Raw genomic sequence first — 23,122 nt, 5'->3', positions numbered from 1 at the left:
AGTCTAAAACTAGCAGGCATAGGTTTAAGGTGAGAGGGGAGGGATACAAAAGGGTCCAGAGGGACAATTTTTTTCACACAGAGGGTGGTGAGTGTCTGGAACAAACTGCCAGAGGTAGTAGTAGAGGCGGGTACAATTTTGTCTTTTAAAAAGCATTTAGACAGTTACATGGGTAAGATGGATATCAGGGGATATGGGCCAAATGCAGGCAATTGGGACTAACTTAGTGGTAAAAACTGGGAGGCATGGACAAGTTGGGTCAAAGGGTCTGTTTCCATGCTGTAAACTCTATGACTCTAGCTCTATAGCCTCCTCCAGCCCCGTGACCCTCTGAGATCTCTGCACTCCTCCAATTCTGGTCTCTTGCACATTCCCAATTTCACCTTACTATTGGTGGCTATGCCTTCAGTCTGCGAAGCCCAAAGCTCTGGAATTCTTTTGCGCTTCTCTCTCCTCTTTTAAGTCGCTTGATCGTTAAAACCTACTTTATTGACCGAATCGTTGTCATCTGTCTGGGGGAGGAGCTGGGTTATACAGCTTTTGAGAGGAGCTGGGTTGTATAGCTGTGTATCTGCATTACGTGGAGATGCCAGCATTGGACTGGGATAAACACAGTAAGAGTTTTAACAACACCAGGTTAAAGCCCAACAGGTTTATTTGATAGCAAATTTGCTACCAAATAAACCTGTTGGACTTTAACCTGGTGTTGTTAAAACTCTGACTGTATCTGCATTACTCCAGTGGTGAGCACTTGCACTAGAGTTACAGGGTTGCAGACTCACACCCCAATCCACAGACTTGAGCACCAAATCTACACTAACACTTCAGTGCAATACTGAGAGGGTGCTGTATTGTTGGAGGTGCTGTCATTCGATGAGATATTAAACTAATGCCCCTTCTGCCCTCTCAGGTCGAGGTAAAAAATTCCACCGCACTGTTTCGAAAAAGAGTTACCTCAGTGTCCTGATCAACATTTATCCCTCACCCAATGTCACTAAAGGATACTGGGCCGTAAGCCTCTGGATGAGTGGCAATTGAGCCGGATTGCCAATCCACTCATAGTTACTTACTTGGCAATCCAACCGCTCCTTTCTCGCCCGACCTTCCAACTCAGGACAAGTGCGATGTGTAGCGCAGTCGGTTCCCATGGCCTCCTGTCCAGGGCTGCAGTGTTCGAGGGGAGGAGGACCCACCCCCTCTTTTATGGAATTCATTGCCACAGAGGGCTGTGGAGGCCGAGACGTTAAGCGTCTTCAAGACAGAAATTGATAAATTCTTGATTTCTCGAGGAATTAAGGGCTATGGGGAGAGAGCGGGTAAATGGAGTTGAAATCAACCATGATTGAATGGTGGAGTGGACTCGATGGGCCGAATGGCCTTACTTCCGCTCCTATGTCTTATGGTCTTATGGTCTTACATCATGAGCTAGTCGGGAGAGTGGAGAGGTTTGGGCCAGCCCTGGTGGGGGTTTGGGGGTTGAGGATTAGTTTTGGGATTTCGAATTCTTTTTAAAGAAAAGTGATGCGCTATCAATAAGGCGAAAGACTACCAATATGCCAATATAAGTGTAGGCTTTTGCCTTATTGATAGCGCATCAATTTTATTCACAACAGAATCAGGAGCAGATCCCAACATATAACCAATCTGGACTGCACAAGGGGGAGGAGACAGTCACCTTTATACTAGGTGCTGAGGGGAGGACCCAAACTGGAAGGGGATGTGTCCAGGTATGACAAGCACACACAACGGTGGTCCATATAGGACAAAGGCACAACTGAGGTCCACCACAAAAAGTTTCTGGTCTCTACCAAGCACGTAACAAAATGTAAAGTCCATTTATTCAGGCATTGTGAGCAATCCCAGTAAAAGTGTATTTTACTATTTCCCTGAAATGACACTGTCCTTTCAATTAAATCTCAGTTCCATTTCAGGGAAAAGAAAGTTCTCTGGGAAATTCTATGAACAAGGAGTTAGTATCGATAAAGCTGATTCAGTGAGGGATCACAATCTCCAGTTTCAGTTTTTTTTTCAAACTTGCTCTTGAATCACAGAGTCCCACGGTGCAGAGGAGGCTATTTGGCCCATGGAGTCTGCACCGACTCCCTGACAGAGCTTCTTACACAGGTCCGCACCCCCCCCGCCCCCCGCAATCCCTGTAACACCCACGCATTTACCCCAGTAATCCACCCAATCTACACATCTTGGGACACTAAGGGACAATTTAGCATGGACAATTCACCTTACCTGCACATATTTGGACTATGGGAGGAAACCAGAGAAAACCCACGCAGACATGAGGAGAATGTGGAAACTCCACAGTCACCCAAGGCTGAAATCGAACCTGGGTTCCTGGTTCTGTGAGGCAACAGTGCTAACCATATCCCTTATTAAGATTCTTTTTTTTATTCATTCATGGGATATGGGCGTCGCTGGCGAGGCCAGCATTTATTGCCCATCCCTAGTTGCCCTTGAGAAGGTGCTGGTGAGCTGCCTTCTTGAATCGCTGCAGCCCATGTGCTGTGGGTTGACCCACAATGCCACTAGGGAATTCCAGGATTCTGACCCAGCGACTGCGAAGGAACGGTGATATATTTCCAAGTCAGGTGAGTGGCTGGGAGGGGAACTTGCAGGTGGGGGTGTTCCCATGTATCTGCTTGTCCTTCCAGATGGAAGTGGTCGTGGGTTTGGAAGGTGCTGTCTAAGGATCTTTGGTGAATTGCTGCAGTGCATCTTGTAGATGGTACACACTGCTGCTACTGAGCATCGGTGGTGGAGGGAGTGGATGTTTGTAGATGTGCTGCCAATCAAGCGGGGCTGCTTTGTCCTGGATGGTATCAGTGTTGTTGGAGCTGCATCCAACCAGGCAAGTGGGGAGTATTCCATCACACTCCTGACTTGTGCCTTGTAGGTGGTGGACAGGCTTTGGGGAGTCAAGAGGTGAGTTACTCGCTGCAGTGTTCCGAACCTCTGACCTGCTCTTGTAGCCACTGTGTTTATGTGGCAAGTCCAGTTGAGTTTCTGGCTAATTCAGCTGTAAACTAATGGTATTGAATGCCTGGGTACATTAAACAGAACCATTCGACCTGTGTGTGGGTAACTGTCACACTACACCACCTCCCCATACATGCGCACTTGTGTAAACTTCTAGCTGGACAGCTGCAGGCACTGGTTGCGGGCATCTCTCAGGAGACAGTGATCTCATTAGTGACCTAGGAAGACAGAGCTGGATAAATAATCCTGAAAGTGGTGCTGGAACATTGTGCAGCTGTCTAAAGGATAAATGAAATGTTACCCTTCATGATGATCTTTGTAGGATTGGGTACATCACATTGAAAATTGCAGTAAAATACCATTTAGTAGAGGTGATATTAACAATAACCACCTTCCTTTATATTCTTTAAAATAAAGTATTGTGAAGGTATTGGAAAGGTGAAGTTTAATATCAGAGACCAGAGATATAACTTACAACTTGCATGTGTATAGCATATTCAATATCCCATTGCACCTTACGGGAGCATTATCAAACATAAGGGTGGCACAGTGGTTAGCACTGCTGCCTCACAGCGCCAGGGACCTGGGTTCGATTCCGGCCTCGGATCACTGTCTGTGTGGAGTTTGCACATTCTCCCCGTGTCTGTGTGGATCTCCTCCCACAGTCCAAAGATGTGCAGGTTAGGTAGATTGGCTATGCTAAATTGACCCTAATGTCAGGGGGATTAGCAGGGTAAATGAGGGTTCTGGGGATAGGGCCTGGGTGGGATTGTGTCGGTACAGACTCGATGTGCTGAATGGCCTCCTTCTGTACTGTAGGGATCCTATCATTTTATCATTGATGCCAAATAAAAGGACACCGTAAAAGCTTGATCAAAGAGCTAGATTTTAAGGGGCATCTTTAGGAGGAAAGGAGAAGGGGTTAAAGAAAGGAATTTCAGAGCCCAGGACCTGGCCAACAATAGTGGGGTGAAGGAAATCAAGAATGTTCAAGAGGCCAGAACTAGAAGAGTGCTAAGATCTCAGTGGGCTGCATTTTACAGAGCTACCCACCTTCAGTTTTTCTGTGAAAATCACTGACCCACAATGTATATTCATATTCATGGCAACACCTCTACCAATCAGGGTCCACTTGCCAACCAATTAGCAACCTCTTCTCATGTAGTATAAACAGCTGCTCGCTTTGAAAATTTGGTATTCTTGTGTCTGTCCTGATGAGTGCAAGATGAAAAGCTTTGACAGCATGTCCCTTTCTTCATCAACACTATTCTCGACCTATTGTGCTCGAAAGAGCTAACTGCGAAATTTAGAAATATTTTTGAAAAATTATGGTAAGCTTTGAATCAAATATTATATATTTTTAAAATCACAAGTTAGTTAAATCACAGAGACAACAGATGGAAGGTCATCGATCCAGAATGCTGCATTTCTCTCTCCTGACCTGCTGTGTGTTTCCAGCATTTCTGTTTGTATTTCAGATTTCCAGCATCTGCAGTATTTTGCGTTTATTGTAATGTATTATAACAAGTGTTGGCAGTCCCGACACAATCCTGTACTCACTCAGCGCAGAGGTTGAAGGTTTGATGACACGTTTGAACGATATTACAAAAGACAGATGAATTATCAGTCAAATCTGCTCAAAAATGTTCGTAGCCTCCGGGGGTATTTTCACAATCAGAGCCCTTGCGATAAGAGTAGAAATGTTCAGGATTTGTGCCAGGTCAAAATATTCACCCCTAAAGACAAACCACAGAAAGGTTTTGGGGGGGGGGCAGCACAGTGGTTAGCATTGCTGCCTCACAGTGCCAGGGATCCAGGTTCAATTCCCGGCTTGGGTCACTGAATGTGTGGAGTTTGCACATTCTCCCCATGTCTGCGTGGGTTTCCTCCGGGTGCTCCAGTTTCCTCTCTCAGTCCAAAAGACGTGCGGGTTAGGTGCATTGACCGTGCTAAATTCTCCCTCAGTGTACCCAAACAGGCACCGGGGTGTGGCGACTAGGTGATTTTTGCAGTGTTAATGTAAGCCTACCTGTGACACTAATAAATAAACTTAAACCCTTGGAACCTTGCACAATGCCTCTGAAATCATGGCTAAATCCCCCTTCAGTGTTAAGGCAGCTTTAATCGCAATCCAATGGTACACACTAGGCAGCAAACTATTACATTGTGCACCAGACACAGCTTCAGAGCCCAAATCCTCTGTTCATTAATAAAAACCAGAGCAAGGTTTTTCAAGACCAAGTAGGTGTAATGGGGAGGATTATAGGAGCTCCTTGAGGTGCCATCAATATATAAAAATGACCAACAGGTTGGCCTAATCGGGGAGAGCCTTTCAAAACATCTAGGTGCAGAAGCACCTTGTGACTCAGTTGTAGGTTTGAGGCACAGAGGCTGGGAGGTTCCAGGTGCCCTGGTTTTACAGTTTTGGATGGTCTCACACAAGGGGCCTGACACCGGTATCTGTGTCCCTGGACAGAGGTGGGGAGAAGCGGGGGAACAAGACCCACTTCTGATCTTGCTCGATTGCCACCCAGTGACTACTGCTGGAAAGCCCCTTTGTACAAACGATGGCCGCGGTCAAAATCTGGCTTAGCTGTGATTCCACTCACGGTCGGGCAGCCCCACACTCATTGGTTAAGCTTACCACATGGACGACAGGTAGTGCAGTGCTGCGAGTATCTGATGAACCTGTCCGCTGCAGGAGATCGGCTGGAAGGGAAATTATGCCGCATTGGGGAAGGGCATCTGGACAACTGAAATGTCAATTTCATTTAGATGTTGAGTTGCTGAGAGGGTGAGGCCTGTTGGGCTGAATGACCTGTCATTTTTTAAAAAAGCTGTAAATACAATGTAAGTGGGCTCCAGGACTCAAAAGGATGCTTGCCCTTTAATGAGCATTAACCTTCACATTTTGCTCACGGTTACTCTATATTATTGCTGCCGCTGACATAAATGATCCAGTTTGCGAAATTAAGCATTCCTTTTTAATTGTTTGACATTTTCCCCAGCACACCCATTGGATGCTGCTTTCTCCAGGAACATGTAGATCTGGATTGAGGGGGACTGGATTGTAAAGCACGTGGGTGGGTGGGTGACAAGTTCTAGTTCACCCCACTACTCCTTCCTCCCAAAAACAAAAACACTCCGGACGGTTTCCAGATTAAGCCCCGTCTCCAATTCCCATGTAACAATCGAGATTATAAACCCTCAGAGCCTTTCAACAACTGTATTGACATGTGTAGCACTGCAGGCTCCTCTGAAGATGCTGCTTGTGATCTGAGTGCTACTGCAGACTGGCAAGTTTAAAAAGGTTAAACAAAATGTCACATCATGGGACCTCGGTGATTAAGTGGAGTCAGTGACAGATTTCTCTATGTTAAAGTTATTCTGGGAAGCAATAATTAACATTGAAAGTGGACTGTTCAATCAAAGATCATGGCAATTAAATGCTTTCCATAAACAAGTCAAATCAACCAACATTGATTTTCTGTTTCACTTATTTCCCCTTCTGTGACTTTAGAAGTCTTTGTTGACACACAGATGGCCAGGTACTTGCCCTAAACTTGGGCTTTCCCCTCAGGAGACAAGCAGTTTATAAAGATGATGGTAAAATCCAAACTGAATCCCTCCAACTCTGCGTCACCTTGTCAATAATGTCCAAGTCCAGGACAAACCAAATGTTTTGGTTCGAGGCAAAATGGGATGCATGGGAACCAAAGGTTTCTTTTCCAAATGTTGAGATCACGACAATGGTTGTTACCCTTTAGTGTTCCCACCTAATATTTTGTTCTTTAAAATTCTACTTAATGATTGAATAGGAATGAAACATTAAACGCTCCTTATCAATTTGCATTGGAGTAATATTCTGTTTGCCTGATTCCACTTATTTTACATGCTTCAACCTTCAAGTATTTCCGAGAGCCCTCATGCTCCGAGTGATGTTCCCAAAAAAAAACTAACCATTACATCGGAAATTACTCAATTTGTATGCATGTTACAAAAAAAGAAAGTGTTTCTTAAATGATTGCCAAAACATTAAAGTCTGTAGCATGTGTAAAGAAAGAGAAAGAGGCCAACTGCAGGCCATCCTTAGGTTGCCAGATCTTGCAAAGTGCAGGATGAGAGCAAGAGTCTTTTTCCTGCGTGGCCAGTAAGTAGAATTCAATCATCAGCTTCCAGAACACACTGTTCCACAATCTCCCGTAAATTTGGATTCTCCATTGCTGCTGCCACTCGCTCCTTATCATTGATCTGCTTGTTAACTAAAGTAAAAATGGAACAAAAGGAGCCTTATTAATGTATAATGCAACATTGCACAAGAGTGGTTTGTAGCAAATTTATTTAGTTGCAAAGGGTCCGGGGAGGGATGTGGGAAGCCACTGTTTTATTTTACATTTTTATTAACATTTTCACACGGGATAAACCCTACAGAAGCTTCATGTTTCACATGGGATAAACCAGGCTGAAAGCTTCACATATGTTGGAATCACGTACCCAGTGTGTGATTCAGCTAACCTTGGCACAATACCACTAACTCGTGCACAATGCACGATCAGAGGTCCGGACTAATCAGTGTTGACCACCTTACGTGAGGTGTTTAATTAACCAATGACTGTAAACGGGGTGTTCTCTGGAGTAATGAATAATAATGCTGTGTAAGAACAATAGAAAGGAGAGAGACTGGTGACATCTCGTGTGAGAGAGAGAAGGTGAGCAAGACCGAGAAGCTGGTATACATCTTGAATGAACTCCTATTAAACCTGTTCAAGACCTACAAATTATCAGTGAATTCTTGAATCTAACAGGTAGATATCCAGGAGTTAGACCTGCTCTCCAATAGGGATTGGTGGGAGAACTTGACATTAAAACTGTGATGACAGCTTCTGCTCCTAAAGCCACATGAAAGAAATGTTATTTGCTTGGGGGGAATGTTTCACCCCATCAGGTGAAGAGATGCCAGTGCTGGATAATTGAATCCACGCTCCCTCTCACCAAATCATCCCCAAAGTTTGCTCAACATCGAGCACTGCCAGCTCAGAAAGGGCACACAATGTGCCGAAAGCTTCCCTTTAATCTACAACAACATGCTGCGAAGGCCTACAACTGTCCTGCCTCCCTGCCACACCCCTGGGGGATTCTTGCTTCCCCACACCAGCCACTCTTGCAGACTAAAATGAAAAGTAAGTTTAGCTGCAATTTGTTCTGGGACCAGAATAAAAAGGGGAAGGAATGCTGCTGCAGTTGTACACAGCTTGGATCAGACCCCAAGAATGATCCCTGGAATGAAGAGCTTGTCGTATGATGAACGGTGGAGGACTCTGGGTCTGTACTCATTGGAGTTTAGAAGGATGAGGTCGGATCTTATTGCAACTTACAGGATACTGCGAGGCCTGGATAGAGTGGATGTGAAGTGGATGTTTCCACTAGTAGGAAAAACTAGAACCAAAGGGCACAACCTCAGGCTAAAGGGACGATCCTTTAAAACAGAGATGAGGAGGAATTTCTTCAGCCAGAGAGTGGTGAATCTGTGGAACTCTTTGCCGCAGAAGGCTGTGGAGGCCAGGTCATTGAGTGTCTTTAAGACAGAGATCGATAGGTTCTTGATTGATAAAGGGATCAGGGGTTATGGGGAAAAGGCAGGAGAATGGGGATGAGAAAAATATCAGTCATGATTGAATGGCGGAGCAGACTCGATGGGCCGAGTGGCCTAATTCTGCTCCTATGTCTTATGGTCCATCTGAAGTAGGCCATTCAGTTTTGGGCACTGCACCTCAGGAAGGGATACATTGACCCTGGTGCAATGTTTCACATAAATTTTACCCAGTTTAGGAGGGTGGAATTATGAAGACACATGCGTAAACATAGCTCGTGTTCCCTTGAGCATAGGACATTGAGTGGTGACCTGATCAAGGTGCTCAAAACATTAAAAACATTTGATCGGATGGATAGGGAGAAACTATTTCCTTCTAATGTGGAAATCGAGAGCAAGGGAACATAATCTTAAAATGAGGCGCCAGTCATTTTGGAGGGATATCAGAGAGGACTTTTTTCACCTTTAAAAACAGGAGAAATTTGAAACACTCCCCCAAAATTCAGTGAATGCTGGAAAGAGTTAAAGGCTGAGATAAGGTAAGGGTGAGAGCGTCCAGGTTTATGGAGCTAAGGGAAGTAAATGGAGTTGAGGTGCAAATTATGAAATTGGATCTAATCTAATTTGAGCAGGTCTGAGGGGTCGAATGGCCATGTGTGGAGTTTGCACATTCTCCTCGTGTCTGCGTGGGTTTCCTCCGGGTGCCCCAGTTTCCTTCCACAGTCCAAAGATGTGCGGGTTAGGTTGATTGGCCATGCTAAAATTGCCCCGTAGTGTCCTGAGATGCGTAGGTTAGAGGGATTAGTGGGTAAATATGTAGGGATATGGGGGTAGGGCTTGGGTGGGATTGTGGTCGGTGCAGACTCGATGGGCCAGATGGCCTCTTTCTGTTCTGTAGGGTTTCTATGATTTCTATGTGCTGTTGCTAAAATCCAAAGCCTATTGTTAGCCATATTCATTTAAAAATATAGGATAGAGGAACAATGCCTTAACTGTTGGATGCTCAACATCACTACACATTCCCCAGATACAATATTCCGAGACAATTTTCTACATTGCAACCATTTCAGTCTACTTAGTTTGCTGCTTCATGAATTTATCGATAGTTAAATATGTTCTATGGGTAATACATGGACATTGAATTGCCATAAGGAGACACGGTGGCACAGTGGTTAGCACTGCTGCCTTACAGCGCCAGGAACCGGGTTTAGATTCCCGGCTTGGTTGACTGTCTGTGTGGAGTCTGCACATTCTCCCCGTGTCTGCATGGGTTTCCTTTGGGCGCTCCAGTTTCCTCCCAAAGTCCAAAGGTGCGCAGGTTAGGTGGATTGGCCATGCTAAATATCCCCCGAGTGTCCCAAGATGTGTAGGTTGGGAGGATTTGCGGGGTAAATACATGGGGTTACGGGGATTGGGGCCTGAGTAGGATACTCTGTCAGATAGTCGGTGCAGGCTCGATGGGCCAAATGGCCTTCTTCTGCAATGTAGGGGTTCTATGATAAAAAGGGGAATTGAAATACGAGTGAGGAAGGCATTGTGTAGCAAGAAAATTATTGGCATTTATATACAGAATTTGCTTAAAACATACTTACTATCTTCTTCAGTAGAATGTGACCCTTCCGAGATGTAGATTTCCAACTGTAAAGTTACAAATGTCAAATTTATTTTTTTCGATTTCTTTATATACGGTGACAGAACTTTGTTTAAACAAAAAAAAGACAATATCTATGGGGATAAATGTTTGAGAAGCTAAAATCATTTGGTCTAACAGTGCTAACGATGATCTCTGGCCATAGTTTCTATCAGATTGCAGCGATTGACCAGAGTCCTTTAAAGGAGTAACACGTGCTGTGGACAGAGGGGAGCTTGTAGATTTGCTGTACTGGATTTCCAAAAGGGCAATTAATAAGGCGTCACATCAAAGGCTATTGTGGAAAATAAAAGCTCGTGGTGGAGGGGATGGCATATTAGTCTGGATTGAAGGTTGTCTGACTGGCAGAAAACAAAGATATAATTGGGTCTGTGATTGGCAAATATCTGGCAGACGTGAGCAAATGTGAAGTTCTTCACTTTAGCAGGAAGAATAAAAAAAAGTGTTACTTAAATGGAAAATGGCTGCAGAATTCAGAGGTGCAGAGGGACCTAGGTGCAGGAGTCACAGAACGTTAGTATGTAGTACAGCATATAGAATCCCTACAGTGCAAAAAGAGGCCATTCAGCCCATCGAGCACCGACAACAATCCCACCCAGGCCCTATCCCCGTAACCCTATGTGTGCTAATCCCCCTGACACTAAGGGGCAATTTAGCACAGCCAATCAACCTAACCTGCACATCTTTGGACTATAATCAAGAAGTCTAATGGAAAGCTATCCTTTATTCCAAGAGGAATTGAACATCAAAATAAAGATGTTATGCTTCAGTTATACAGGGATTGGTGAGACCACATCTCAAATACTGTGTGCAGTATTCTTAGTCTCCTTATTTAAGGATGGATGTAGATGTATTGGAGGTGGTTCAGAGGAGATTTACTAGATTGATGCCTGGAATGAATGGGTCGTCTTATGAGGGAAGGTTGGACAAGCTGGGCTCATTTCCACTGGAGATTAGAAGAGTGAGGACTGACATGATTGAAGTATATAAGATCCTGAATGGTCTGGACAAGGTGGATGAGAAGATGCTTCCTCTTATGGGTGAGTCCAGAACCAGGGGGAGCACTGTTTCAAAATTAGGAGTTGCCTTTTTATGACAGAGATGAGGAGGATTTTTTTTCTCTAAGAGGGACTTTGGAACACCCAGCCTCAGAATGCAGTGGAAGTGCCTACACTACAGAAACAGGCCATTCGGCCTCGAGTCTGCACCGATTCTCCAAAAGAGCATCCCACCCAGGCCCTGCCCTCCACCCTATCCCTGTAGCCCAGCACATTTACCACGGCTAATCCACCTAACCTACACATCTTTGGAGAAAACCTGACCACCCAGAGGAAACAAACACAGACACGGAGAATGTGCAAATGCCACACAGTCACCCGAGGCCAGAATCGAAGCTGGGCCCCTGGCACTGTGAGGCAGCAGTGCTAACCAGTGTGCCACTGTGCCGTCCTAGCTACAAGTCAATATGGTGCGCATTGGAGGGGAACTTGCAGGTGATGGTGTTCTCGTGTCCTGCTGGTCTCGTGTCCTGCTGGTCTCGTGTCCTGCTGGTCTCGTGTCCTGCTGGTCATGTACTTGTAGGGGTGGAGGATTCCTCATTAATAAGATATTCTTCATCACATATGGAATGTTGAAGCCAGGCCCGGTGTTTATTTTTTGGAAAGTTATCGGGGAATGCGAAGAAAGGCTGTCATCAAAACAAAATGTCAGGGTCCATCTTGATAGAAAGTGAAGGGATGAAGCAAAACATTTTTCCTTACCTTATGTTTGAACGGTAAGCATCTTTGCAACTTGACTCGTAGACAGAGACCTACAAACATTAAGAAAAAACCCATAAACCTTTGCATAAAATATGTTCTCACTAATACCTTTCACAGCCATTTATATTTCTTCTCCTTACCAATCCTCTCCCATACTATTTTGAAGACAATGGCTGCTTAGTTTCAAGGGCATTGGTTGATATCTGCCCTCTGTTGGCAGGCTGCGTCTGGACAAGAGACAAAGCCTGACCCTACTCTCACCTGTAGAACTGCCATGCACTTTCAGCGGTGACAGTGATCACAGTGGAAACGCTCCCCTCTCCTTAGCTCAGCTTGTCTGAAGCCAACTGTGCTGCCCAACTCAACACAGACCCAGGATTAAACTGCAACAGTCCTTTTATTTGGCTCAGCTACTCCCTGAATAGGTACAAGGAGCCATGAGGGAGATGCCATCATTGCCTTTGGTAATTTCTCAACTTAAAATCCCTTTCATTGAGAGCTCCCTCATCCAGAGGTATAGGCACTGTTATAAGTCAGGTCGGATACTTCAAGGTGTTGTATGAAGCTTGCCTGACCTGTAATGTTTTTACGTTGAATTTGGCTAGGATGAGCATGACAGGTTTCACTCCAGGTGTGATTCAACTGACCCACGGGGAGCTTTTATCAAAAACAAAGTTTAATTAAGAATATTGTTGACATGTATCATAAGACAATTAGCAAGAACTTTTAACAATTACAAACAAGAAACACAACAACCACGATAATGAATGACTCTTAAGGAATATCTCTAATGTGTTCCAACCAAAGCCAACTTCCAATGCACAAAACCCTCCAAATAAGTACAATACAGCATAGGTTAATGCCCACTCGTTACGTGAATCCCACCTCCTGGGCTGAATGCTGACAATCCCTTGTGAAGAAACTCAGAAGAGGTTGTAGTCGAATCTGTTTCCCAAAATACAGCTTCCTTAAGGCAGGATGGCAATAAGTCCCTCCTTCAGCGAACTGATAATAGTTTCAAAACCAAACAAAGAGAAGAACATTCCAACTGGGAATGCAGCACCTGAAACCGAGCTCCCACACTGAACCTGTATTCTACCCGCCTTGGAATCGCTTGGTCATAACATTGGTGCACAAAACTGAAAGCCCAAAGGAAAAGAAAAACCCTATCGCCTTAGCTCCACCCCCAATGACATCGCTGAAGCTGTAAGCTGCATGATTTTTAAAAAAAACCTTTCTTAAAGGTACACTCACATGACAGTACATAGTCTACATGCTATTCCCAGTGCAACACTGAGGGAGTGCTGCATAGTCAGAGATGCTGTCTTTCAGATGTGACATTAAATTGAGGCCCCAGCTACCCCCTAGGTGAATGTAAAAGATCCCACAGCAGCACTTGAAGAAGAACAGGGGAGTTCTCTCAAGTATCCTAGCCAATATTTATCCATTAACAAACATTAATTAAACAAATTATCTGGCCATTTATCCCATTGATGTTTGTAGGGTCTTGCTGTGCACAACACTGGCTGCCAAGTTTCCCTGAATTACAACAAGGATTGTATTTGTAAACGCCTCCATAATCTGTAAAGCCCGTTAGGGCATCCTGTGGTTGTGAAAGGTATGAAACAATTGCAAGTTCTTTCCTCATTGCTACCGACAGGAGTAGGGATCACTGCAGTGAGCCCTGCATGTGAAGCTTAAACAGGACAGTGAAGGAAACAAAATCTTCCATTTTAAAACAATACCTATCAAGCCAAAGGGTATCAGTGCTGAGAAATGAAGTGTTTTTCTAATTTTATGCACCAATGTTATGACCAAGCGATTCCAAGACGGGTAGAATACAGGATCAGTGTGGGAGCTCGGTTTCAGGTGCTGCATTCCCAGTTGGAAAGCACCAGACAAAGGGGGTTAGGGCTTTAAAAAAAAGTACCGCAGTCCTAATTCTCCATCCTGCACTCCCAGCTGGGGGTAGAGTTCCTCCTACTGTGCCCCATTAACACACTCTAACCCCCATCCACAGAAGATCATACGAATATAATGCTCTAATTTGCCAATTCTCACAATTTGATTAGACTAATGTTGTTGGAACAGTTATGCTCTGGGCATGAGCCAAAAACAGGATAGGCAAAGACTCCCCAAACCCATTTCACCAAGGGCCGTTGTAAATATAGTGGAGGACATGTCCCTGTCTACATCAATGGGGACGAAGTGGAAATGGTCGAGAGCTTCAAGTTTCTAGGTGTCCAGATCACCAACAACCTGTCCTGGTCCCTCCACGCTGACACTATAATTAAGAAAGCCCACCAACGCCTCTACTTTCTCAGGAGGCGAAGGAAATTTGGCATGTCAGCTACGACTCTCACCTACTTTTACAGATGCACCATAGAAATTATCCTTTCTGGATGTATCATCGCTTGGTATGGCTCCCACTCTGATCAAGACCGCAAGAAACTACAAGGGCTTGTGAACGTTGCCCAGTCCATCACAGAAGCCAGTCTCTCATCCATTGATTCCGTCTACACTTCCCACTGCCTCACAAAAGCAGCCAGCATAATCAAGGACCCCACGAACCCTGGACATTCTCTCTTCCACCTTCTTCTGTTGGGAAAAAGATACAAAATTCTGAAGTCAAGTACCAACCGACTCAAGAACAGCTTCTTCCCTGCTGCTATCAGACTTTTGAATGGACCTACCTTATATTAAGTTGATCTTTCTCTATACCCTAGCTATGACTGTAACACTATATCCTGCACCCTCTCCTCCCCTATGAACGGTATGTTTTGCCTGTATAGCGTGCAAGAAACAATACTTTTCACTGTATACTAATACATGTGACAATAACAAAATCAAATCCCTGGCAGTGTGGAGACTTGATGCTCTAAATCTGCATTGGATCCAAGCCAAGCCCCAGAGGTCAAAGTGCAGCTTTTTAAACCACTGTGTCAAACTACCTTCTTTCACCCTCATCACTTTTTCAAAAGGGTTTCACCAAATGGGAGTAGATGAGGTTAGCGCTCTCCCATGTCCAACTTTTTCCCATGCCTTGTGCAACAAGTAATTAATTCTGTCAATAGATTATTTAGCGAAGAAAAAAGCTCCAATGGTCAACTGTGTGAAAGTGCTTTCAACTCCTGACAAGAAACTTGATTCAATGCCCTTTGACCTTCAACCCTTTAACCCTCAAATACAATTACTTTTAAATGTTTAGCATAGGTCATAACCTGCTTCAAGGACGAAACAGGAAGCACAATGCTCAGGAACTAGACTCCCATTTTGTTTATCGAAGAGTGACAGCTCCGAGCACCAAGTCATTGGGAGGTTAATTCTATTTGAAGGTCAGAAACTTGTAAAAATAATACAACAGCTGTGGGAGGCTTTCATCTCCCTCTCAAAACTCAGCAACAATGACCTGGTGTTAATACTGCAAAGCATTTAAAGAGTATCCCTCTTGTTCTCATTGCAGGACTGAAGAGAACCATCCGCCGTCAAGGCAAGCTCTGGTGGAATTTTAGAACTGACCAGCATGTAACCGTGGTGACAGCAGGAAGTTTGCAAGGAATGGGGTGGGGGGATGGGGGTGGCACCGAGAGGAAAATTAAATAGCAGCCCCTGACATGAGGACCCAAAACATTGTTATTGCGAGCAGACATTCACATGGTCTTCCAACGCAGTAGAAATATCTCTTACTGAAGGCATCACTGCAACACTTCACCTAGCGGCACGGTGGCACAGTGGTTAGCACTGCTGCCTCAGAATGCCAGGGACCCCGGTTCGATTCCTGGCTTGGGTCACTGTCTGTGTGGAGTCTGCACGTTCTCCCCCTGTCTGCGTGGGTTTTCCTCCGGGTGCTCCGGTTTCCTCCCACATTCTGAAAGACATGCTGGTTAGGTGCTTTGACCCGAACAGGCGCCGGACTGCGGCGACTAGGGGAATTACACAGTAACTTCATTGCAGTGTTAATGTAAGCCTTACTTGTGACTAATAAATAAACTTTAACTTTTATTTCCAATTTGAGATCAAGTCAAATTTCTCTGCAATATTATTGCAACAACTCGTGGCACAGGATATTCTCTAACTCTTTCCCCCACCGCCCCCCCCCCGCCTTTATCGTGGGCTGGGCGCGGTGCATTAGGGAGACTGTAGAGAGTTTGTAGTATTTGGACGAGTGACAGACGGGTAACGTCGCACACCAAGAGAGAGATAAATGACAAATCCAAACTTGCCATCAGGAAATGTATAAAAAGCAGACATGTGCAAATGGTGCTGAGCTCTGATAAACGCGAAGGGGCAGGATAAATGGAGCTTTCAAATTTTACTTTGTGACCCCCTCCCATTACAGCCCTAATCTGTGCTGTTCAAGGAGCAGAGAGGCGCGGCAGATAGATTTGTTTGTAAAGCTGCAGCCTCTGATGGGTACGGTGTTTTGCTCCAGATAAGATTCGTCATTGAGTGGGAGGTTCTGTATTCCTTCTCCCTTCTCCTCATCATATCGATGTCATTCAGAAAAGATAAATGGTAGAGGCTGGAGGGGCAGCCAGTTGACTGGACAAGGTTCATGTTGCTCTAAGAATCGACACTGGGCGCCACCGTGGCACAGTGGCTAGTTAGCACTGCTGCTTCACAGCTCCAGGGACCCAGGTTCGATTCCCGGCTTGGGTCACTGTCTGTGCGGAGTTTGCACATTCTCCTCGTGTCTGCGTGGGTTTCCTCTGGGTGCTCCGGAGTTCCCTCCCACAGTCCAAAGATGTGCAGGTTAGGTTGATTGGCCATGCTAAAAATTGCCCCTTAGTGTCCTGAGATGCGTAGGTTAGAGGGATTAGTGGGTAAAATATGTAGCGATATGGGGGTAGAGCCTGGGTGGGATTGTGGTCGGTGCAGACTCGATGGGCCGAATGGCCTCTTTCTGCACTGTAGGGTTTCGATGATTCTATGAATAGGAAATACCTAAGAGCAGTTGATTACAACCTCTCTCCATCCCACAGCCATACACCAAATACCCATTTCACCCTATCTTGTGGTTTCAGTGTAAGAGCAATGCTGTGTTACAGGCAATATTAAGGTGTGGATTCCAGTCCACTAGGAATGAAAGCTTCTGAAACACATTTCTTGGCAGAGTGGTCAGGAATTAATGAGAATATTTAAAGTTTATTGATGAGTGTCACAAGTCAGCTTACATTAACACTGCAATGAAGTTACTGTGAAAATCCCCTCGTCGCCACACTCCGGTGCCTGTTCGGGAACACTGAGGGAGAATTTAGCACGGACAATGCACCTAACCAGCACGTCTTTCGGACTGTGGGAGGAAACCGGAGCACCCGGGGGAAACTCATGCAGACACAGAGAGAACATGCAAACTCCACACAGACAGTGACCCTAGCCAGGAATTGAATCTGGGTCCCTGGCACTGTGAGGCATAAGAACATAAGAAATAGGAGCAGGAGTAGGCCATCTAGCCCCTCGAGCCTGCCCCGCCATTCAATAAGCTCACGGCTGATCTGAAGTGGATCAGTTCCACTTACCCGCCTGATCCCCATAACCCCTTATTCCCTTGCCGATCAGGAATCCATCTATCCGTGATTTAAACATATTCAACGAGGTAGCCTCCACCACTTCAGTGGGCAGAGAATTCCAGAGATTCACCACCCTCTGAGAGAAGAAGTTCCTCCTCAACTCTGTCGTAAACTGACCCCCCTTTATTTTGAGGCTGTGCCCTCTAGGCAGCAGTGCCAACCACCGTGCTGCCCCATGCCCATTGCCTCATTACACTTTTGGTCCCCAAATGCATCAAAAGTAACTAAATGATAGTTTTTGAGTCTTTGAATCGGAAGGCTATGGGTTCAAGTCTTACTCCAGAGATTAGAGCACAGAATCCAGGCAGACACTCCCAGCACAGCATTGAAGGAGTGCTGCGTTGTTGGAGGTGTCGTATTTTTGATGAGATGTTAAACTGATGCCCCATTTACTACCTCTGGTGGATGTGAAAGATCATGTGGCACTATTTGGAAGAAGAGAGAATAGTTCACCCAGATATTTGTCTCTCAACAAAACAGATGATCATCATCGCAATGCTGTTTGTGGGAGCTTGCTGTGTTTCCTACATTACAATATTAACCGTAAAGCACTTTTTGACATCCTAAAAGTATGAAAGGCGTCGAGTTAATGCAACTTCTTTCTTTCTTCACTCACCGATCAGTGTTGCTAGCGAGCAGTGAGGTACGGTTGGTGTGAAACGAATTATAATGAGATACTCGTCATCGCCTAACGATTTCACCTCGATACATTCTTCAGCTACCACCTCCAACTCTTCCAGAGAGTTGGGCTTCTCTGGGTCACGAATTGTACGAATAATATCTGACATTGGAGAAAGACATTAGAGAAAGTTAATTGTTCCCAAAGCATCTCTAATCTCCGATACAAAATCCATTTAAATCTCAACAGGATCTGGTTCAGATCTTTCCAATACTGCCCCCATCACGCACAAATTGCCCATATCTTGTGCTCTTGGAGTAAGGGCAATGCTATGTTACAGACAATATTAAGGTGTGGATTCCATAGAACTATAGAATCCCTACAGTGCAGAAGGAGGCTATTCGGCCCAAGTCTGCACCAACTCTCCGAAAGAACATCTTACCCAGCCTCCACCCCCCATCCCTTTCCCTGTAACCCCACACATTTACCATGGCTAATCCACCTAGCCTACATATCTTTGGACACTGAGGGGCAATTTAGCATGGCCAATCTACCTAACCTACACATCTGTGGAGTGTGGGAGGAAACCAGAGCATCCGGAGGAAACCCACGCAGACACGGGGAGAACGTGCAGATTCTGCACAGACAGTGACCCAAGACTGGATTTGAACCCAGGTCCCTGGTGCTGTGAGGCAGCAGTGCTAACCACTGTGCCACAGTGTCGCCCATTGCAGTCTACTCGGAATGAAAGCTTCTCAAAACATTCCCTGGCAGAGTGGAAAGCCTCATCTATTCTCTCTGTCATGCGTCACAACATTGCAAGGAAAAACCAAATGAAACACAAAGTACAAAATAACAGGTAGAGGGGATAGTCCAGGACACACTCAAACGGACAGGTTTTGAGAGTTCTGGAAGACAGAGAGAGAAATAGCAAGAGGGTGGGATTGACAGAGGGAATTCTAGATAGTAGAACAAAATTGAACCAGTGGTGAAGCAAAGAGAGGGAGGCGCAAGAGGTGAGAGTCACAGGACAAAAGGATACAGAGAAATACATAAGAGTTTGAAAAAGTTAGGTACAGTGAGGCAATTGAGGGGGTTTAAATGAGGTCAAGGTCTTAAGAGTTTCACTGTGGTCTGCAGGAGTTGTTGATGCAGAGTGGCGGACTTTAGTGATGCTGGTAGGACTATTTCAGATAGCTTGGAGATAGGAAGGCTGGGAAAGTAGAACTTGGAGGTAACTTAATACAACGGATCCTGGGCTGATATTTGGAAGATGACTGGAGCAATCACAATTCTTAAGCCAAACATTACACCCAATCTGACAGGACAGAGAAAGATGAGCAACTAATGTTCTCAGCAATGTTGCCCTCAAAGAGAAATCACAGCATAGAAAAGCACCCACTGCAACATGGCAGTAATGGTTGTGGATTCACCACGCAAAGATTGAAAGTTGAAATCCCACCTTAGAAAATTACAAAATTCAATTCAATAGATGTGGTGGTTTATAAAATAAAGATGATTAAGGTTCACTAATACTTTTCAGGGAAGGGGAAACTTCACCTCCACCTGGATCTGTCCGACTGATGACACCCGGTCCACACTATGCAATTGACACTTGACTCCATTCTAAAATGGTCTGGTAATTAATTTTGTTGCATAAACAATAGCAACTGGTTGGAATAGGATCTGCATCGGGATTCTCTGACCTCACCCACGGCTGCGATTCTCCCATTCTGCTATTCTGCACGGTGATTTGGCCCAAATCTCCGTTCTCGCTGGCCACGGTGCCGTGGAGTGAATGAGACTGGAGAGTTCCAGCCCAGATCTTTGAAAATTGGCATCCTACTATAGCGCCACAGCACCACCAAGGCAATTATATTTAAATTAAATAGATATCAGATGTGCCAACCATCTTTAATAGCTGCCATGTAGAGCATGTACATAACAGATTACAAGCCAATGAACAACCAGCAGAACCACTGTGTCCCCCAACAGATTAGCTTAATTTAGAAATGGAAAGATTTAGTGAGAGGCTGAAGTGCACTTATAACAATGACTGTACATTTTTACCTCATTCTCTGCTCCCTGCACCCACCTCTCCACCACCACCAAATGCATATTCAACTGATTCTGAAACTTCACAAAGTTGGGGTAACAAAATGTAAGCAGCTTTTTTGGAAGCTTCTATGGCGGTTTACACCCCCACTCCACCATCGCAAAGCTTCAGGGGCTCCTCAGAAAATGTATAGCCAAGGATGCACAATGATTCATATTTTGTAGAAGTGCCTGGCATGGATTATGTCTGCACTGAACGTTTGAAATTATCTGTCTCCTGCACTGCCATTGTTCATTAATTATCTGCAGAGGTTTGACCAGGAGAATTAAATCAATAAATCTTACAGGGTAATTACAGCACAAAGTCTGATCAACACAGATTGACATTTCATTGCTGCAAACCGTTGTGTATTTCAGATGCAAAGCAATTTGAGGTCCATTCAGGTAATTAGAATGAGACCATCTCCAGGAAACAGTCACACTGCCCTTCACACCTTTGACCCGTGCCTTGCAACACTGAAAAGATTGGGAAACTTGGAAACTTTGAAACTCTAGTTTTATTTTTTTCAATGTTCGTAAAGTTGACAGAACAGTCAGTTTCCAGATGTTGGAATATAGCTAGCATTCTATAGGAGTGAATGGAACTTCATACACTTGTCCTTACAAGCTTGATCACAATCCTTACTTGCCCGACCTACAGGACAGTACAGAGCCAGCAGGATGACTCAGGTCTGTCACGCTCAAAAATCTGCACAACAATTTTATCAATGGTACTGAGTTTAGGACAACTTCTCTGACTGAATCCAAAGCTTGTTAATTTATAACTTTTAGAGGTGATAGCAAGTTATTAGCAACCTGCCTGATTTGTAATTGCCCTCTGAATGGCTTATCAAGCCACACAGTTGTAGGGATGGGCAATAAAATGTTGGCCTTTGTACCAGTGCCAGGTCTAATAAATTATTATTTTTTAAAATCACACGATTATAGGGAACAGTTACTACACAGATATTACACACACAAAAAAAACAGAAAATGCTGGAAAAATCTCAGCAGACTTGAAAGCCTCTGTGGAAAGCTGGCTCTAGGAAGTAAGCTCTATTCTCTCTCCACAATGCTTTCAAACCTACTGAGATGTTCTAGCATTTTCTGTTTTTGTTTCAGATTCCAGCATCCGCAGTATTTTGTTTTTGTTCATTTTATTCATTCGAGGGACATGGGCATCACTGGCTGGCCAGTATTTATTGCCCAACCCTAGTTGCCATCGGCCATTTCAGAGGGCAACTGCAAGTCAACCACATTGTTGTGCCTCTGGAGTCACATGTTGGCCAGACCAGGTAAGGGTGGCAGATTTCCTTCCCTAAAGGGACATCAGTGAACCAGATGGGTTTTTTCCTGATAATCGACAATGGTTTCATGGTCATCGGTAGATTCTTAATTCCAGATATTTTTTATTGAATTCAAATTCCACCATCTGCCGTGGTAGGATTCCAACCCGGGTCCCCCTGAACATTAACTGAGTTCCTGGATTAATAGTCTAGCGATAATTGGCCATCGTCTCCCCACATCTGCATTTTAACAACACAGATATTACTGCCTTGGGAATGAAGACAGTTTGAATGGGAAATGCATGTATGTATACACAGTAACTATCATGTTTAAAACCATCCTCTTGGGACAACGTTTGGGATTAGGGGGCCAGACATAGGCACCAAGTCTGGCTGCTGTGGTGGTTTGTAAAGGCTGTAACGCTTTTATGGGGTGTGCTGAAGTTTCCTTCATGAGTTTGACCTCTTCACTGAACTACAACAATCTCAATTTAAGTCATGCAGCCTTACCATAGACTTCTAAAACTTTCTCTTCCATTTTTTTGATTTTCTCCGCATCTTCTTTATTGGAGAGCCGCGAGAGAAAGAGGAACTTTGCTAGGGCGTAAGACACAAGCCCGGAGACTATTTCCATCTTTCAGCCATTACGCTGCAACAGCTCTCAAACTGATACAAGCTAAACTTCCGGGTCTGCCAGGCTGGATACATCGAGCACAGAGAGGAAAGAGTTACAATTCACTTACATTCCTGGGAGTTCTTCAATGTCTATTAATGTATGCTTGTTGTATTCGATGGTTTAAACAGTAGCAAACAGCTAATGATCACAGATACAAGTTAATAAATATATTAACGTGGGGAGGGGGCATAGTTTTAGGGTAAGGGGCAGGTGATTCAGAGGGGATTTGAGGAAAAACTTTTTCACTCAGAGGGTGTTGGGAATCTGGAGTGCACTGCCTGGTAAGGTAGTGGAGGTTGGAAAGCTTCTTGGATTTGGACAGGATGAATAGGAAGCAGCTGTTCCCCTTGGTTCAGAGGGTCAATCACGTGGGGCAGGCAATTCAAAGTAAAAAAAGTTTATTCATTAGTCACAAGTAAGGCTTACATTAACAGTGCAATGAAGTTACTGTGAAATTCCCCTAGTCGCCACAGTCCAGCACCTGTTTGGGTCAATGCACCTAACCAGCACATCTTTCAGAATGTGGGAGGAAACCCACACAGACACAGGGAGAATGTGCAAACTCCACCAGACAGTGACCCAAGTCGGGAATCGAACCCGAGTCACTGGCACTGTGAGGCAGCAGCGCTAACCACCATGCCACCCGGTTTTGAGAAACAAAATCACTCAGAGGGTGTGAGAATCTGGAAGGTAATGGTGGTCCGCAATCTTAGAACATTTAAAAAATATTTGGATGATCACTTTAAATATCATAACATTCAAAGTATGGAACAAGTGCTGGAAAAGGGGATTAGCACTCCTTTAGTGGTAGTTATTGTTGGTGCAGACTCGATGGGCCAAAGGGCCTTTTCTGTACTGTTTGATTTGATTTATTATTGTCACATG

At 44.7% G+C, this 23,122-nt stretch overlaps 1 protein-coding gene across 2 annotated transcripts; it reads right to left on the bottom strand.

Moving 5' to 3' along the window:
- Positions 1-6,963: 6,963 nt before the first annotated feature.
- ciao2a (cytosolic iron-sulfur assembly component 2A) lies at positions 6,964-22,256 on the bottom strand. 2 transcript variants are annotated; one of them, XM_078241192.1, is made up of 5 exons: positions 22,072-22,256; positions 18,179-18,343; positions 11,993-12,042; positions 10,174-10,219; positions 6,964-7,253 (listed from the first exon to the last, which is right to left on the bottom strand). In XM_078241192.1, exons 1-5 carry the CDS (start codon positions 22,193-22,195, stop codon positions 7,153-7,155), a joined length of 486 nt encoding a protein of 161 aa, XP_078097318.1. In that variant the 5' UTR covers positions 22,196-22,256; the 3' UTR covers positions 6,964-7,152. The 2 variants fall into 2 exon arrangements, with proteins under 2 accessions (XP_078097318.1, XP_078097317.1); XM_078241191.1 differs by lacking the exon at positions 6,964-7,253 and adding an exon at positions 9,520-10,074.
- Between the last annotated feature and the right edge of the window lie 866 nt (positions 22,257-23,122).

This window comes from Mustelus asterias, chromosome 24 (genome assembly GCF_964213995.1).
Source record: "Mustelus asterias chromosome 24, sMusAst1.hap1.1, whole genome shotgun sequence".
Classification (NCBI taxonomy): domain Eukaryota; kingdom Metazoa; phylum Chordata; class Chondrichthyes; order Carcharhiniformes; family Triakidae; genus Mustelus; species Mustelus asterias.
Note: the sequence above shows the minus strand (reverse complement) of the source record. Positions and strands in the feature narration are given on the sequence as shown.

Coding starts and splice junctions, on each gene's coding strand:
- ciao2a (XM_078241191.1), bottom strand. CDS start 22,195: ATGGAAATAGTCTCCGGGCTTGTGTCTTACGCCCTAGCAAAGTTCCTC. Junction 12,043..18,178: donor CTCGCTAGCAACACTGATCG/GTGAGTGAAGAA, acceptor TAATGTTTGTAG/GTCTCTGTCTACGAGTCAAG. Junction 10,075..10,173: donor ACATTCTACTGAAGAAGATA/GTAAGTATGTTT, acceptor TTTTTATCATAG/AACCCCTACATTGCAGAAGA.